Consider the following 17,834-nt stretch of genomic DNA (forward strand, 5'->3'; position numbering starts at 1 on the left):
GTCTTGGTGGCTGATAAAATATGAAAGTGAGAAAGACTGGAGTTAAGGATCCTTTCCAAGTCTCTGACTGTGACCTCTATATAAGCAGCAATATGTTGATTAGCCACTGACATTGTTCCCCACCAGAGATCCCCCCGCTGTTTTTTTACATTTTGACCACACCTCACAGCATGCAGGATCTGAGTTCCCCCTCTTGGGATCAAACCTGCACCCCCTGCAGTGGAAGTGAGACGTCTTAACCACTGGACTGCCAGGGAAGTCCCTGAGCCACTTTTTCTATCCTTTACATTACCTAGCAAGTGCCAGGCCCAGAGAAAGTGTTTACTGAATACTGAATCAAATATGGCTGAAGAGAGTCAAGGTCCCTAAGACCTTTGCTCCTAACAAGCTTTCTCTTTATTCTTCTGTGCAATGGCTCTAATTCCAATGTTAGAAAAATCTTTTCAGCATGTCTTAGTCACAGGTGCCAATTCTCAAATTAATATATATTGGAATTTAGTCTCCTCAGTAGCTGTGGAAAGCCTCTTTAAAGGTTTGTTTATATTGAATAGAATGTGATAGACTTTCAAAATGTTTTATTTAGCTAGTTTCTTCTTTTTCAAGTGTACATGAAGACTTTGGGAAGGCCTTGGAGGAAATGTGTATTGGATGCCAGTCCTAGATCAGGCTGTGAATTTTGTTTTTCTCATTGTAGAATTGCATTTAGGGAAAGGATGGGGGGAAATGGGCTTCTCTGCTTGTCTTGGACTGCCTCACTCAAGATCCTGTAGTTGGTTTGTCTTTTTGTAATGTGTCTCCAGACCTAATGAAAAAAGATTATGAAGTTTAGAAAGAAACTAGGACATTTCTTAGTACTTTGTCCTGGGGCAAATGTAGGCAAAGACATCAGAGGTATAATACTTCTCCCTTTTTGTCGCATCTCCCTTTTTCTGTCCTTAAGTTGTAGTACCAGCAATTGAGTTGTAGAAAATTTTTTAAAATTCCTCCAGATCCTTTGTTGTTGTTATTGAGTCGCTCAGATGTATTTGACTCTTTGCAATGCCATGGACTGCAGCCTGCCAGGGTCCTCTGTCCATAGGATTCTCCAGGCAAGAATACTGGAGTGGGTTGTCATTTCCTCCTCCAGGGGATCTTCCTGACCCAGGGATTGAATCCGTGTCTCTTGTATCTCCTGTATTGGCAGACAGATTCTTTACCACTGAGCCACCTGGGAAGCCTGCTCCTTTACATTGCTTTTAACTTGTGTGGTTCAATGGCCCTTAGAAATTTCCACACCCTTCTTAATATTTAATGTTTGTTTACAAAGAAGGAAGGAAGAAAAAGAAAGAAAGAAAGAAAGGAAACATTGAAGGAAGGAAGACAGATAGGCTAGCCCAGAGGTTCTGAACCCTGGCTTCCTAGTAGCAGGACTTGGGGAGATTTAAAAAATCTTGACATTCAGGCTGCACCTCAATCAGTTAAGTAGCATAGCTGAGGGTATGACCCAGACAATAGTATTTGTTAAATCTTCCCAGGTGATTCCAGGTGATGTTGAGGAGTTTAGTCAAATAAATCCCAAGTGAACATACTTTTCAACCCCAGATCAGAACATCAGTGATTGATCAGAACATCATTTCTTGAGTGCCTATTTTGACAGACAATCTTAATGTATTTTGTCCTTTTTTCCTCAGGTCAAGCCTGTTGGGTGGGTGGGAGTATGATTCCTTTTCAGTTATGAGGAACAGAGGAGAAAGGTAGCTTGTTCTACATCACCCAGCTAAACGTCTGCATGACTCTGAAGTCCATATTCTTTAGCTCAGTCAGCTCTCAGAACAGTGTGAGGGCTGATGAATTTTTGTGTTTTGGATAGGACACATTTTGGTATTTTAAGTAGAGCATCAAAAGGTTCAGAATTCATAGACATTTTCATAATTTATGGGACTAATATGCAGCAAATGGAAATCAGGAGTGTTTTAGATTCAGAGACATATGTTATCTCATGAAACTTTGAAGTTGTTGGATTCAGAAAAGGTAGACAAAAGTAGGAATAGGTATTATCATCCCCATTTTTCAGCTTAGAAAACTGAGTATTGGCAAGGCTCTCACTTGCCTAAGATCAACAAATAACCAACAGAGGACATTTGTGTCCCTCTAGAGCCCATAATCTTATCACTATACCATGTGTGTGTTCAGTTGCTAAGTCATGTCCAACTCTTTGCAACCCCATGGACTGCAGCACACCAGGCTTCCCTGTCCTTCACTATCTCCTGGAGTTTGCTCAGATTCATGTCCATTGAGTTGGTGATGCCATCCTACCATCTTATCCTCTGTTGCGCCCTCTCCTCCTGCCTTCAATCTTTCCCAGCATCAGGTCTTTTCCAATGAGTCGATTCTTCTCATCAGGTGGCCAAAGTGTTGGAGCTTCAGCTTCAGCATCAATCCTGATTTCTTTTAGGATTGACTGGTTTGATACCATATTAACTGACAAGGAGCTGTAAAGAGTGGGAGGGAAGTGGCATGATGGTATATAGGATGGAAAGTTATTCTAAATTTAGAAATTGGCATAGAAAAATGTAACATCCTGCCTAAAGCTTTCTGTGATCTTGCTATTAAGATATTTTCCTAGATGACTGACTTGTCTTATGGTGCCCCATTTAGCCTATGGGATTTGATCTTATTAGATCAAAATCTTATTAGAATTTTCTTCAACTAAGTCATTGAACATTAAGGTCATTTGAAAATTTATTTTTATAGTGTGAACATCAATGGAATTTTATATTAAAGAAAAATTTGTCCATAATCATGTCACCCTAAAATAGGAAAGTATCTTCTTTTGTTTATGCTGTGCTCTAGTCTACAGGTTTAAAGCTTATGTAATGTTCTCATAGGTGTGATAACCTGGAAGTTGTTTAAGACCTGGCTTTTTTCACCTAATACCATATTATAAAGATTGCCCTAAGACTTCCCTGGTGGCACAGTGGATAAGAATCCACCTTCCAGTGCAGGGGACACGAATTTGATCCCTGATCGGGGAAGGTTCCACAGGCCCCTGATGAACTAAGCCCCTGTGCCACAACTCCTGAGCCAGTGCTCTAAAGCCTGTGAGCCACAACTACTGAAGCCCACGAGCCCTAGAGCCTGTGCTCCACAGTAAGAGAAGCCACTGCAATGAGAAACCCACACATTGCAATGAAGATTAGTGAAAGCCTAAGCAAAGCAACGGAGACCTAATGTAGCCAAAAGTAAAGTATATAAGTTATTAAAAAAGATTGGCCCATGCTGCTTTATATATCTTTATATTTGTCATTTTTAAATTAAAAAAATTAAACTAATCAATTAATTTGGCTGTGCTGGTCTTAGTTGTGGCACGTGGAATCTTTTTTGTTGTTGTTGTTGTTGCTGTATGCGAACTCTTAGTTGCAGCACGTGGGATCTAGTTCCCTGACCAGGGATCAAACCGTGGCCCCCTGCATGGGGCGCTCAGGGTCCCAGCCACTGGACCACCAGGGAAGTCTCTATATTTGACATTTCTGCTGCCTCTCTTATTTCATCTTAGTCTATCATTTGGGGGCATTTGGTGTGTTTGTAGTTTTGCAATATTATAAATCAGCATTATGAATATTTTTTGCATGACATTTTTTTCTCTATAGGATTATTTCTTTAGGATAAATCCCCAGAGATGGGATGTTTCTCAAGCTTAATAATATAAAACTTTCATTTAGAAAACTAATATATGCTCTGATTATATACGTAAATAGATTACTCCTGCTTTTAAAAAAATTATTTATTTGGCTCCGCCAGGTCTTGGTTGTGGTACACAGGATCTTTAGTTGCCACACGTGAACTCTTGCGGCATGTGGAATCTAGTTCCGTGACTAGAGATCGAACCGGGGCCCCCTGCAGTGGGAAGCGGAGTCTTAGCCACTGGACCACGAAGGAAGTCCCAAGATTATTCCTGATTTTGCTATGTATAATGATAATGGTTATTTACATTTTCCAAATTGAAGCAAGTTATACAAAGTTTATTGTGTTAGAAAAGTAGCCTTGGACCTTTTTGTATCTGTTTTGAAATAGAGAACTTAAGCTACTTGTTTTTTGCTTTGGTTAGAGACCTGCAGTGTTCAATCAAATGGATTCTCACACCCCTTTGCAGGTGACTGCCTCTAGCCCTGCTGCTCATCCTCTTTGCTCAGCAAGAGTCTGGTGATTTTTATTGGATAAAGTACAAGTCTTGAGATGCAGAGAAGCAGTACTCCATCTCCAAAGTGACATGCTTTGCATTTTTGAGAAAGCTATTTTGATTTTCTATAATGTCAGGTTAACAAAGATCTTTCTCATTTTGTTTCAGGAACCATTGGATTTTTCTCCTGCTTTATTTTTATTTCTAAAATCTACAGCGTGGTGAAAGTGGATTAAAGAATCCCCCCAAAGGCTTCAAGGCACGTCACCGTTGCCTTTGAATATGTATCTGTATCTTATATGAACATCTGCAGAGATACATATGCTTCCAATTGCATGCTTTTAAATACATATCAATTAAAAAATCTCACTGGCCTCAGTTTGTGTAACACAAAATGCGATTGTATGGGAGAAAAATCGAGGTGGCAAGTAGGTTTATTCTAAGTACTATTTTCCTGAAATGATACCATAAAACGGTATTTAATTTAAAACAATCAGAGCAAGGGAGGTACTTTTTCTTAATTTAAGTATACTGGTTTTTCAGTTAAGAAGGTTTTTTCCCCTTCTTTTTCTTCCTTGTCTGATCAGAACATCAGAACTATTGTCAAATAAATGTTAGGTAAAATGTGACATTTTCCAACTTAAGTTGATTGTACAAACAATATTACACCTTTGTATCTGGGTGATCACTTAAAAATATCCATTGGTTTAGCATACAGAGTTTATGAAATACCAGATACTGTTGTCTTATTACTCAATTAAATCTGTACATTCGTGGTTGTTTAGTGGCCTATTGTTTTTGCTTGCTGCCCTTGGAGAACGTGCTGAGAGTGTGCAAGCTTGACTTAGTTGTGTGTAGATAACAAATCTTTGAAGTCAGTTCTCTTGGATTTATTTGCTCCTACTAGACAATAGTCAGGTGTCACAACTCCCTAAATATTGGGAATTTGTATTGCAAATATTCTTTGAGCTTGCAGTTTCAGGGGAGATGGCATGAAATTCATACATTGTTTTGTGATAAAGATTATTGATAAATATTTGTCTTATTGAGGTAAACATTTAAAAACCATCTATACATACCCTTCAATTCATGAATGTTCTCAAAGTTGCCCTCAAGCTGAGGAATACATGTTGGTGTGTGCAGGGATCAAAGAGGTGGTGTGGCTCTTGAAGGGGAGTCTGGAATGAAGAGAGACAAGGTCAGAGAATTGCATTCTGAAAGAGTAGGAGAGGGAGGAAGGGTTGACGAGTTGCATTGGGGAAGAAGAAACTCATTTGTTCGCCTATAGTAGGCCTTCTTCTATATTGGAAGGAGCAGAGTTGTGACTGGGGCCTGGAGCAGACTGAGGGGAAGAGTGGCTACAGATGGTCAAAGTTGTCTCTTGACAGTGGGATTTTCAGATCCTCTTAGCCCTCTCGCATTCTGTTTCATAATCGAAAGCTGACCCCTAAACTCTGCTTGAGAGGAAGAGCTGTTATGAGGAGATGGCTTGGAACCAGGTCCCTTCTCCTCTAAATACTCTCCACTAAGCATTGTTCCAGCTTCAGGGGACTCAGCTCCTACCAGGTTTGCTGCCTGATAGTTTTATCTGAGCTCACTTGCTTGCACTGGTAGCTTGTTAGAAGGTATTAATAAAAGTATTTCTGTAGCAGGAGAAGGTCACTGCCTGGTGGGCATTCGCAGACCAAGGTCAAAGGTGACTGTGTGAATAAGGCAGCCATCTTTTAACATCTTGAAATACAGCGTGTAGGTCAGTATTCAATTCAATTTTGGAGTGAAAATGGAGAAGGGAGGGCACTTTCTTTTGATTGAAATGGGCATGGATAGCTCCCTGAACCTCTGTAGGGCTGCTTCAGAGGTACAAGGAGCAGCTCCTTATACCACCACTGATAAGATTTGGAGAAGAAGGGCTACCAGTAGGTCAGGCACCTGGACTTGAGAGGAACTAGTAGATTCTTTAAGTTTTAGACATATTTGTTTGTCTCATCTGTGCTCTGTGTTTTCTTTCATGTCATGATTGGTGTTAGAGGCAGACCCATTTTCTTAGACTGGGGCTTGAGGGAACACGCTCCTGCCTCTTGTTACATAAATCCTGGTGAGTTGGAGCTGCATTGTGTGTGTGTTTTGGGGGGTGGTGGTGGTGGTGAGAATGGTCTGTGTGTGGCTTAATTGTGCCAAGGGAGGTGTCCTGGTCATGAGTAGCAGGACAGCAGGGCCAGGAGCCCAGTGGGGGTGATCCAGGTGCTGGGCAGTACTGTTTCTTAAAGCCTATTCACCGCCACCCCACAACCCCATGGCCTTGGGAATAAGGCTGGCATTTGGGAGCCCCACAAGCCATCTGGCCCCATTTTTCCACTCTGATCACCCACCCTCAGTTTGCTGTTTTTAAAAATTGTTATTTCTTATTATAGTTTTTAAAAAATATTTATTTTATTCGGCTGAACTGGGTCTTGGGGCTTCCCAGGTGGCTCAGTGGTAAAGAGTCAGCCTGCCAGTGCAGGAGAAGTGGGTTCAATTCCTGGGTCGGGAAGATCCCCTGTTGGAGGAAATAGCAACTCCAGTATTCTTGGCTCGGAAATTCCATGAACAGAGGAGCCTGGTGGGCTACAGTCCATGGGGTCACAAAAGAGTTGGACATGACTGAGCGACTAAACAACAAACAGCCAGGTCTTAGTTGCAGCATATGAAATCTAGTTCCCTGACGAGAGATTGAACTCTGGCCCCCTGCATTTGGGAGGGTAGAGTCTTAACCACTGGACCACCAAGGAAGTCTCTATATGAGAGAATAATTGATTTATAATGTGTAAGTTTCAGGTGTACCAGAAAGTGAATCAGTTATGCGTGTACATATCCACTCTTTTTTAGATTCTTTTCCCATATATGTGGAACAGAGCATTGAGTAGAGTTTTCTGTGCTATACAGCAGGTCCTTATTGGTTATGTATTTTATATATAGTAGTGTGTATTTGTTAATCGCAAACTCCTAATTAATCCTTCCTCCCACCTTTCCCGTTTGGTGACCATAAGTTTATTTTTGAAATCTGATCACTCTCACTTTGGGAGGGCTAAGCAGATTCCCCTCTTCCAGCAAGCCCCTGAAGACCACTCTCCCTCCCACTGCATATTCCTTATATTGGAAAAACAATGCAAAAATACTGGAGCCCATGTCTTTCATTCTACCATGTACTCTGATTAGTTTCTCCCATCTCCTCTGTTCAACCAAAAGAGAAGGGATGGAGAACTAGTTATGTGTCTCCCTCCCTTATGTTTTTCCCATGGAGCTCAGAACAATAACCAGATATGCATTAAAATTAGACTTTATTTAGCATATTTAAGAAGAATATACCAAGGACAGATTAACAGCACCTATTTAAGAAACACAAACATTATTTAATAATATTTAGTTAAACCACAAACATCAATCTCTCTGCATTCCCCAAGCAGGAGTCCATTATTCCTGTCCAGCAAGAACATGTGCTGTAACCATTTTAGAAAGGATCCAATTGAAGTCAACCAATATATGAAAGCTTGTCCTTGGGCAGAGTCTCTGAGATTCCTGATCTGTGTAACAGTATTGATGTATGAATTTGATTGGGGTGTGAAGGGGTTTCTCTTCTTGCTGGGGGGAGGAGGATTAAGTCCACCCCTTTTGTGCACCTGAAGGTAAGTTGTGCCAGTGGGAACTTGGCCCCAGGATTGTAGTTTGGCAATCCTTTGAAAAGGCACTTTTAAATTGCAAATACTTTTTGAAAAGGAAAAGGAAAAATTCAAATTCAAAATACTAATGAAAACTGTTTATTGACTGAATGCATTTTCCTCCTGCTTTCAGTCTCAAAAACAACACATAAAATTTGGTATTAAAAGGCAGTTTTAGAAATTATTCAATATATATATATAGCTTTTAGCTTTACTATTTTTATTCTTAAAATATAATGAACTCATCTCATAGTTCTCTCTTCTTGTCTGATGCAAATGCTGCTGCTATATGGTTGTAATTCTCAACCATCTTAGCTGTGACTCCCGGAGGTGTCCCACTACTTCTTTATCTATTTACTCATCTAAGCTCTTCTCAGGCAATCAATCGAAGAAAATAAAACAGAGCAGCCTTTTTCTGGTTTGTGGTACTGCTTTGGGAGGGGAGAGATGGTCACAATATAGATCTGCTCAATGCAAACTGTCAGTTCACAGTCAGGTACTGGTTGGATTTTGAGAGTACATCATTCTTTCCATCCTGCTAATAGGATTCCAATAGCCTGTCCTGGGGTCTTTGCTTTATAAGGATGAAAGGATTGTCTTTTCATTTTGCATTCTATACAATGAATGGAAAACAGGCGTGCCAGTGCCAAGTGTGTCGTCGAACTGCCAGCGAGAACTTCAGCCAAGACGAATAAGTTGCCATAATTACCAATTGTACCAGAATCAGTTCTCACCTGTCGTATACTGTACCAGGGATTTAAGAAATGAAAGGCACCACTTCCTGCCACCCCACCTTGAAGCCTCTTCTACATCCTGTAGTATACACTTTAAAAAGAAAACTTTAAACACAAATATACTATGTTCTACTTCAGAAACTGACCAAGGTGTGGGTCACAAATAGAATCGTGCATGCATTTGATTCACTAACTTTACATGGACGCACTACCCATTTTTGATGGTGACACAATCTATAGACACATACAGTCTAATATCTAGCACCTTATCTCCAAGAACACATATTTTGTATACAGTAATAGCTTACATTTAGAAGAATTACTACAGAATGGAATACACCACTAAAACAGACAAAAATACCAAAAGTTTTAACATCAAAGTTGTAGCACAGATGAAGGGGTGGGGAATCCACTCAACTTTGAAGCACCAAACTGAAACCAATCTTGTTTTTGCGTGTATTTTAGAACAAGAGAGATCCAGGAAGGAATTCTCGGCCATAGCAAACCTCTTGTGAGTGTACAAGGTACTGTGTTTTCCCCTTGGTGTGTAGACACTGAGATAGGTGAGCTTTGAGAGGCAGTGATGAGAATACTTGACAACTATTGGCAACCTTCACTGACCTTGAGGATTCTTACTCTACTTTTTAACAAAGAGCAATGAACTTTAGTTGTGAATTTTAGCTTTCCTAGTTCTTCCTTCAGTCAGCAGTGCTGCTTTTAGCAGAAGACTGCTGTAAGCAAGCTGGGCCTTTGCCTTAGAGGAAGAGATTGTAAGTAACTGGAAAGAATTTATGACAACGGTCTCTCTCCTTTTTGACTTCTAAGCTATGATCTGTTGTTTGTGGTGCTGCTTCTGTCTCCTCATGCCTCAACTTGGAAGGGCTTTGAGAGGGGCCAGGAGCACCTGTCTGGCCCATAGAAAAGGAGAGACAGAGATAAGGACCAAGAAGGTCAAAAGCCACGACTGACCAGATTTTCTCTCCTTGTCTTGGTGACTGGCTCACAGCCACCTGTTCCTTTAATCGTTTGTCTTCTCTAGAGGGAAAAGACATTTTGCTTAGAGAAGCCTCTCCTGACAGCACAAGGGTGTGTCTTAAAGAAGAATACAATAAGAAAGATATTATGAGGGGAAAACACTTCTTTGATTTTTTTTTCTCAAAATCTGGGAGAGGGCAGTTATGAGAAAAAAAAAATACAGTCCACAAGTTGACATTGGTACTCTCTTTGTTTGATCTTAACGACCTCTGAGGGTTTTATTTTGAAGCATTCAAATGACCAGATTATGCATAATTTTTCTCTTCCAAATGGTATATTTCAGATAGCTTTAAGAGCATTTTGGCAAAGTCTAAAAAGAAAGTGTAGTTTAATCTTACATGTTACCCTCTAGGTAGTATGAAAAAATCTTTTGAAGTAACTTTACCTAGTTTAGTTGGCTAATTATGTAGAAAATAAGGCAGTATCAGGCACCTTACAATTTTATAGGTAATTTTTTTAGTGTTTTTTTTGGCTGAAATAATTGGACAGTATCTACAGAATTGAATGTGCTCCCAAAGATGTGTTGTAGTGGGTGTTTCTTGATAAGAAATGAGGTGCCTACCCCCTCCTATGATAAAATGGCAGTTTTCCTTACCTGCTGAATTTGAAGTAGATATCCCCTCATCTTAAAATTGGACTGGAGTTGGGGGAGGAGACAGAAAAATACCTTTAATTGCTGGTCCCTCTGTTTACTTCTGTTCTTCCCTGCTTCATGGGCCCCGGGGTCCCTGTGAACCTGTCAGCTCTGGGTGGGAAGGGGATGAGTGGGGGTGAGTGAGCACACAGAGCTTCAAGAAGGGCCAGCAGGGCAGGGGGAGGGGGTGAAGGCAGTGGGCATAATGACAGGAGGTAGGCAGGGGGCCGGAAGTACACAGGACTTCCAAGCAGCTGGTATTTGTGGTGCCATAGAGAAGATGGACCCTTGCAATCATAAAAGTCACAGAAGCCTGGGGCTTGCTCCTTATTACTGCCTTCCCAAGCTTGTTGAAATTGGTGTGTTAGTCAAAGCACCTGCGACTCCTTGGCAAACTGGATGCTCTATTATTTTTAAATAAGGAAATCATTAAATTGGAAACCACATCATTTCAAAGTCTGGTTTGTCTGGCCCCTGGACTTTAATGGGATTTTTACTGCATGTATGAAGTGGCCTTGGCAGAAGAACACCTCCTTTAAAAACATTTAGGGAAAGCTATTGCACATGAGGATCTGTGAGGCTAATGATGACTTCTGTGTGTGCTTTCAGATTTTCAAATGACAAAACAGTATGTGTAGTAAAACCTCATTAAGTTGATAGTGTTTTATTCAAAACAGCCTACAATTTGAAGCAGTTGCTATCTCCAAGCTCACTAGAGGCCCTATTGTTCATTAAGAAAATGTCAGCAAAGCAGAATGCTCTTAATTCAAAGGTTCTCTTTACCCAGTCCCCTATTTTCAAAAGGTTTTCGACTTTGAAAAATCCAATTTGCTATGAGAATGGACAATGACTAAATTAGGGAAAAGAGGAACTTGAAAAAGGAAATTGGTGAGTGTTGGTGCCCTGGAGGATGTTGTGTGTGTTAAGTGAACTTACCACACTTGGACAGGTTCTGCTTCCATTTGGATTTGGGATTTTGGCAAACAATTTTCTCTGATACACTTTGAAGGGGTTGCGCTTTAAAAATAAAACAAGAAGTTCAGTTTCAACAAAATATTTGGAGACACTTATGTTTGAAAACCTGTTTCCTACCCAGGTAAGCATTTCTACTTAAAGGACAGGCTACCAATACGTCAAACTCCTTTGACCATGACTGATCTTCAAGGCAAAACCCCTCCCCCCATAGAAGGATTGGTCACATGGGCCATTTCTTCACCCAGAAATCCTTTGAGGACAGACTGTTACAGGAGCTTGGCAATAAATTGGTATCATAAATTTATGACTGTTAATTCACATTTTGGTAGAAAGATAAATGATTTACAAAGGTAAACTTTAGCCCCCATGTCTTGTCTGAATTACCACAAGTTCCAAATTACTGGGGTTGAAATCAATATGATTTTCATGGATATATCAAATTTATGGGTCAGCTCAATACTATTTGGGTCTATCCCCAAATTTATTTCCTAAATTCTGAACATGGCAATGCCAAATTCCATGCAGACTTATTCATAGCCCAAATACACTGACTGCTGTTTACCTCTTCCCCCTTGAGATGCTCATGCTGGAATCTGTCAGGAGGAAGAGATAAAACATAAGTGAGCTTGGCTTTTAAATGAAAGAAATTTCAGTTCTAATACAGACATGGTCATCACACAAGAATGAGACTAAACCCTGAATATGGCCATCTTTATATACACCACCTGATCAACCATTTTTTCCATGAAATACTCTTTCCTCTCCCTCCACCCATATTAACATTGGATTTCTGAATGAACACTTGATCACAGAGTTGCTTTAATGTGATCTTCAGGAGGATCAAAACACTGTCTTGACCATTTTTTTGTTCTATGTTATTTGTTCATGTCAATATGGTCTGTGCCCTCAGAAATACACAAGTATATACCCACTCAAAGTGATTTCAGGGTTTGGGATTTGAAATTTCTTCCTCTGTATTGACCCTAAGGATGATTTAGATCTTGTAAAGGTTTTCCCAAAGTGATATACTTCGACAGAAATAATGAGGATAAGTCAGACCTGAATGTTTCGATTTAGCATTGTCTGGAACAGGTCAAGTAATAGGCCAGGTATTGAAAAAGCATCCTCTCTGTTATTTCCAACTCTTATTTTTCTCTGCCACATCTGTGGAGAGCTTACAGGTTTCAGAGATGGTCACAGGTAGAAAAGACTCATGGGTGTGCCTGGACGAAGGAAAACATTTATCTTGCCTTACTTTTGCCCCATGTGGAGATCATATGTCTTGTTTATGATCTCAGGGGCGCAAAAGACATTTCTAGTGGGCATATCTCTCTTGATTGGCAGTGTGAGTTTTGTAGGACAAGTGACTGGCAGAGGTGATTTGGAGGATTCTCATGAGCATCTCAATTCAATCACAAAGGGAAAATTGTAAAACAGTGGTGATTTCTGTCCCACTATTATTCAAATAGGAGACAGAAAATAGTTCAGTGTTAACAGACAATTTTCCATTTGCATAAAACAATTGTGGCCTCCGCCCATGCCCAAACCCAGGATTGTATAGAAAAAAGTCAACTGTTTAGACCCACAGATGTGTGATTTTCCTATCTTCTCCCTTGGATTAGCTCCCCATTTCATGCTCTATTATCTTCTTTCACTTTTCTGGATCCCTTTGGAGGATATAGAAACCTTCTTGGTCTTTTAACTACACAATGCCCTTAGTTTCTGTAATAGTCTTTGCACCAGATTGTGGGGGCTCTTCAGTCTAGAATTTGGCTAATACGTTGATCAGTCAGTCAGGTTCTGCTTCCTGGGCTCCATGAATGACTTGGTCCATTGCTTTTCTTTCTGTTGAACATACGCTGGAGCCCTTCCCATGAGCTCACAAGTCCTTAAGTTCACCAGCATCATCTTCCTTTTCCCTCAGAGCAAAAACTGATACATGGTAGCTCTGGGGAGACAGACATAATACCAAGCACGTGTCCAAATTGGATAGCCCTTGTTGCTTTAAGAAATTTAGAGCCTAATTTTTTTTTTTGGGGGGGAGAGAAATTTCAGTCAGAATCCTCAAGTTTATTCTTTGAGGGGCACACTTTTTAGGGAAGACCCCAGTTCCTACCTCTTCCATATATGTATCTACCTTGTGGTGAGGGGGCATGTGCAGAACCTTTGCCTGGAATGGTATGGGTTGGCATTAACGCGATTGTGGATGGTCCATTTAAGAGAAAGCTGCTCCTGTATTCTGTGAACAGTTCAAGGTTTACCTTAGAACCAACTTCAAGGCGAAGTGGCAGAATCATGAGAAGGGACGATCTTGCCTTCAGTTCCACCCTCGGTGCCGGCTTCGGTTCCGGGCAGGTCTGGGTGGCTGTTTTCTTTGGGGGGCTTCTCCTTGCAGAAAAACTTCTTCAGCATATCCTGGATCTCCTTCTTGATGGTCTTGTGCATGTAGCCATAGACGTAGGGGTGGATGCAGCACTGCAGGAAGAAAAGCCAGATAATTATGGTGATCACCCACTGGGGTACCTTGGTTTGGACATCCACCCACACGGCCAGGACTGCTAGAAAGCAGTAGGGCCCCAGGGACAGCACGTAGGAGAAGATGATGAGGAAGATCACTTTAGCAGCTTTGCACTGGTAGCACCTGGGCAGAGGGGGGTCACCATTGCTGTTTCGACGACTGACTGGGAGACTCTCTGGAATGTTCACTGCCTCGATGTCATCCTCACTGAAATGGAGGTCATCCTCACCAAACTCTAGGTCGTCTTCACCCAGGTCAATGTTGCACTGGGTGACCTCTAGGCGGCCCTTGTCTGCCTTCCTGCTGCTCTGAATTTTGGTGCTGCCTTTGGCCACCAAAGAGTTGCTTTCTCTGACCTCTTCACTGCCAGTGGCCTCCATGCTCCCCTCACCAGTCTCCACGCTCCCTTTTTTGGCCTTCTTGCTGCCCTCCATGGCTTCCACGCTGTCCTCCTTGGCCTTGACCTCACCTTCATCCTGGCCATGGAACTCACTCTCGCTCTGGAACTCATCCTTCTTGCTGCCCTCTTCGTTCTCATTCTCCACCCGGTCCTTGGCTCGCACTTCCAAGCTGTGGCTCTTGACGTTGTAGAGCAGTGCGTGCTGCCGGCGGGCAGCCCCGAACACCACAGAGTAGCAGGCAATCATGACAATCAGCGGGATGACGATGAAGGACACGACACTGACAATTGTGTAGCTGGGGCTGGCCCCCCAGATCATGGAGCAAAGGGCATTGCGCTCATCGAAGGCAGCCTGGCCCCAGCCATAGAGTGGGGGCGTGCTCTGCAGGATGGCCACGATCCAGGTGCCATAGAGGAGCAGGTAGCCCCGGCGTGGGGTCATCTTTGCCGGGTAGGAGAGAGGGTGGATGATGGACAGGTAGCGATCCACGGACACCACCACGATGGTGTTGACGCTGGCGAAGGCGAACAGGTGAGTGAGGCTAACCAGGGCAGTGCAGAAATGGCTGTTGAGGGGCCAGAAGATGGGTACGGAGGTGGCCACCACCCAGGGGGCCACGAGCGAGATCTGCAGCAGGTCAGTGACGAGGAGGTTAAAGATGAAGCGGTTGGTCACCTGCAGCAGCTGAGGCTTGCGCTGCAGCACGAACGCCAGCACTATGTTGCCCACGAAGGAGGCGGTGAGGAAGATGAGCAGAACACTCGAGCGAATGATGCCATGCGCCAGGCTGATGGGCATTTTGGAGAGGGGCATGCACGCGTGGCTGCTGTTGTTTTCGCGCGTGCTGTTGGTGCAGGTGGACGCCATGGCAGCAGGGGCAGGAGGGCGACAGGTGCGGGCGCCGGGCCGGCCCCGGCGGGCGGCGAAGGGGCGCACGGAACACACTCAGCGCCTAGGCTGGGGACGAAAGAAACACGCGGGCTGGGTTAGTCCCCCTGCCTGGGGCGCGGGGGTGGGGTGGGCGCTTCCACGCTGGGCAGCAGCGCTGCAGGACCCCAGCCCCGGGGACCCCGTGCGCGTGCCCCGGTCTCTCCCCCGCGTCCGGGCAGTTTCTCTAAATCCTTCTCTTATTCTCTGGGTCTCTCTGCCTCTCCCTCTTTTGGGGGGTTTCCGAGACACCCCTCCCACAGCTGTCTCCAGCTGGCGCGTGCGCCTCCCACACTCTCTGGGGGTCTCGCAGTTTGGGTTTCTCCAGAGATCTCTCCCGGGCTCTCCCGCTAGCGCATGCGCGCGCGCGCTCCATCCCTGCCTGTTTACGTGTGTACACTTCTCTTTTTCTCCCCAGAGTCTCTAATTAGCGCACTTTCCCTGTATCTCATGTGTGTGTGCGCGTCTGCGTGCGCGCGTTACCGGTTTTCTCTGACTGTCTCACCCTTGTCCCTCACTCTGGGGTCTGTCGCTATTTCTCAGACCCTTGCCAGCACGTGCACGCTGTCTCTCCTCTGCCAGTCTGTCCTCCTCTCACCTCCGTTTCTGTTACTCCCCTCTCGCCCTCCCACTCGCGGTCAGCTTCTCCGCCTCAGTTTCCCTCTGAGTCAGCTTTCGCCAGCGCACTTTCTCCGTGGCTGTGTGCACGCGCGTCTCTGCGTCTCGCCGTCTTTCTCTGGGTCTCGTCCCTGTCTCCTTCCGTCTCTTTCTGATGCCCTCTCGTTTCTGTGTCTCTGCCAGTCACTGTCTCTGTCGCTCGCCAGTGCGTGCGCTTCTGCGTCTTCCCCTGATGCTGTCTTGTCTCCCCACTTCTCTCCCACAGTCTATTTCCCTGACAATCTCCGTGGCTCCCCGGTGCACCTGTTCAGTATCACTCGCTGAGTGTGTGTCTCTGACCATCTCCGCATCTCTCCAGCTCTCCTGTCACCATGTCTCTCTCGGGTTCTGTCTCTCAGCGTCTCCCATCTCTCGCTGCTCTTGCTCTGAATTTCTCGGATCCTCTTCCCTCGGTGTCTCTCCCTGTTTACCCGCTGCAGCTTCTGTCTTCCCCGCGCCTTAAGTTCTCTCCTTATCATTATCTGCTTGTGTCCCTCAGGATCTACTCCGTGTCTCCTGATCGTCTCTGCCTCTGCGTTACTCAGACTCTTTACAGCGCGTGCACTTAAAGGAAGTCAGCTTCTCTGTCTCTCACTCTCTTCTCTGGGACTTTCGCGAAACACTTTTTTTTTTTTTTTGTATGTTTGAGTGTGTGTGCAGTCTCTCTCTTACTATCCTTCTCCGATGATCTCTCACCTCGGTTTATCTCTGGCTGGATCTCTATCTCTGATCTCTATCTCTCTGTCGACTTTACCATGGAAACCAGCTGCCGCCTTGGCCGCCGCGGGCTCTGGTGGTTAAACCTCCCAGTTTCTCAAAGCACAGAAGCGGCTGGATGCAGGGGGGATGCCTACTGCGGACGCCGCCCCCCCCCCCCCCAACCGCTAATTCGGCATCCTGTCTCCATTCTCCAGCCCACCCGGCCTCAGCGGTGGCGGGTGGAGGGATGGGTGAGCTGGGGAGAGCCAGGGAAGAGGCGGAGGTGGTGGAGGAGAAGTCTGAGAGAGAGAGCGCAAAGAGATTGAGAGGCAGACAGAGAAAGAGAATAAGAAAACATCAGGAGACAGAGACAGAAAAAGATGAGAGACAGAATGAGAGCCACCCAGAGACAGAGAGAATGATAGAGAAAAGAGACCTAGAGTCAATGAATGAGCCAATGAGAGAGACAGAAGAAGAAGGAGAGACAGGGCAAGAGACGGGGAAACAGACAGAAAAATTTTAAAAAGAGAGGATGGGAAGCAGAGAATATGAGAAAGAATGAGAAGACATCGATAAGATAGGGGCGGGGGACGAGGGAAAGTGCGAGTGAAAAAGCGAGGGCGAGGGACTGGCCGAGAAGGGGCCGCGCCAGGGGTTGGGGCGGGGGGAACTCCACGCGGGGCAGCGCAGTCGCCGACCGGCCGCGGCGGACGGGCGTCCGGAGCGCCAGAGCGCGGGGGTCCGGCTGGGCGCAGGGAGCAGGGCTGGGGCCGCTTACCTGTTGCTGCCGGAGGCGTCGCGCCGCGGGAGCTGCGTGCCGGTCCCTCGGGACGCGGAGCGCTGGACCAGGCGGCCTCCCGAGGCGCCGGTGGCGGCTAGCTGGAACCCGGCGGCGCGAGCCGCGAGAGCCGAGGCGCCCGAGCCCGCACGTCCGGCCGGCGCGGCGCGCTGCGAGCTCTGAGCGGCGGCGGGGGCGCGCGGCTTCTTAAGGCGGCGCGGGGCCCTCACCTTGCGGCGCCCCCCTCCCCCCCGCGCCCGCCCGCGCGGCTGACGCACGAGGCCGCGGGCGTCCGGAGGAGCGGGCGGGCGGGGGGCACTGCGTCGGGCCCGTTTAGCGCCGCTCACCCCGCATCAGCGCCCCGGGCGGTCCGAGCTCACTGGAGACTCAGACTGGGGAGCGTCACCGGGGCTGGTTTCCCTGCCGACTAGGCCCCCGGATTTCGGTCCAGGGACAGGCCCCAGATTGGTGTGCGTCTTCCGAAGAGAAGCAGAAAGCTGGCCAGGGCCTGGGGCCTCGACCTTGGAAGACCCTCCCCGCGCCTCATTCCCACCCTCCCTCAAGTATGAACCTCCCCGGGACTCTGAGAGGAAGTGACTCTGATATCACCGATTTGCCACAA

General features: G+C 45.3%; 1 protein-coding gene across 1 annotated transcript; it reads right to left on the reverse strand.

The window, feature by feature from the left end:
* Positions 1–13,506: 13,506 nt before the first annotated feature.
* Positions 13,507–15,018, reverse strand: GPR101 (G protein-coupled receptor 101). The gene has a single exon (XM_068961903.1). It carries the CDS (start codon positions 15,016–15,018, stop codon positions 13,507–13,509), a length of 1,512 nt encoding a protein of 503 aa, XP_068818004.1.
* Positions 15,019–17,834: the final 2,816 nt, after the last annotated feature.

This window comes from Capricornis sumatraensis, chromosome X (assembly GCF_032405125.1).
Source record: "Capricornis sumatraensis isolate serow.1 chromosome X, serow.2, whole genome shotgun sequence".
NCBI lineage: Eukaryota > Metazoa > Chordata > Mammalia > Artiodactyla > Bovidae > Capricornis > Capricornis sumatraensis.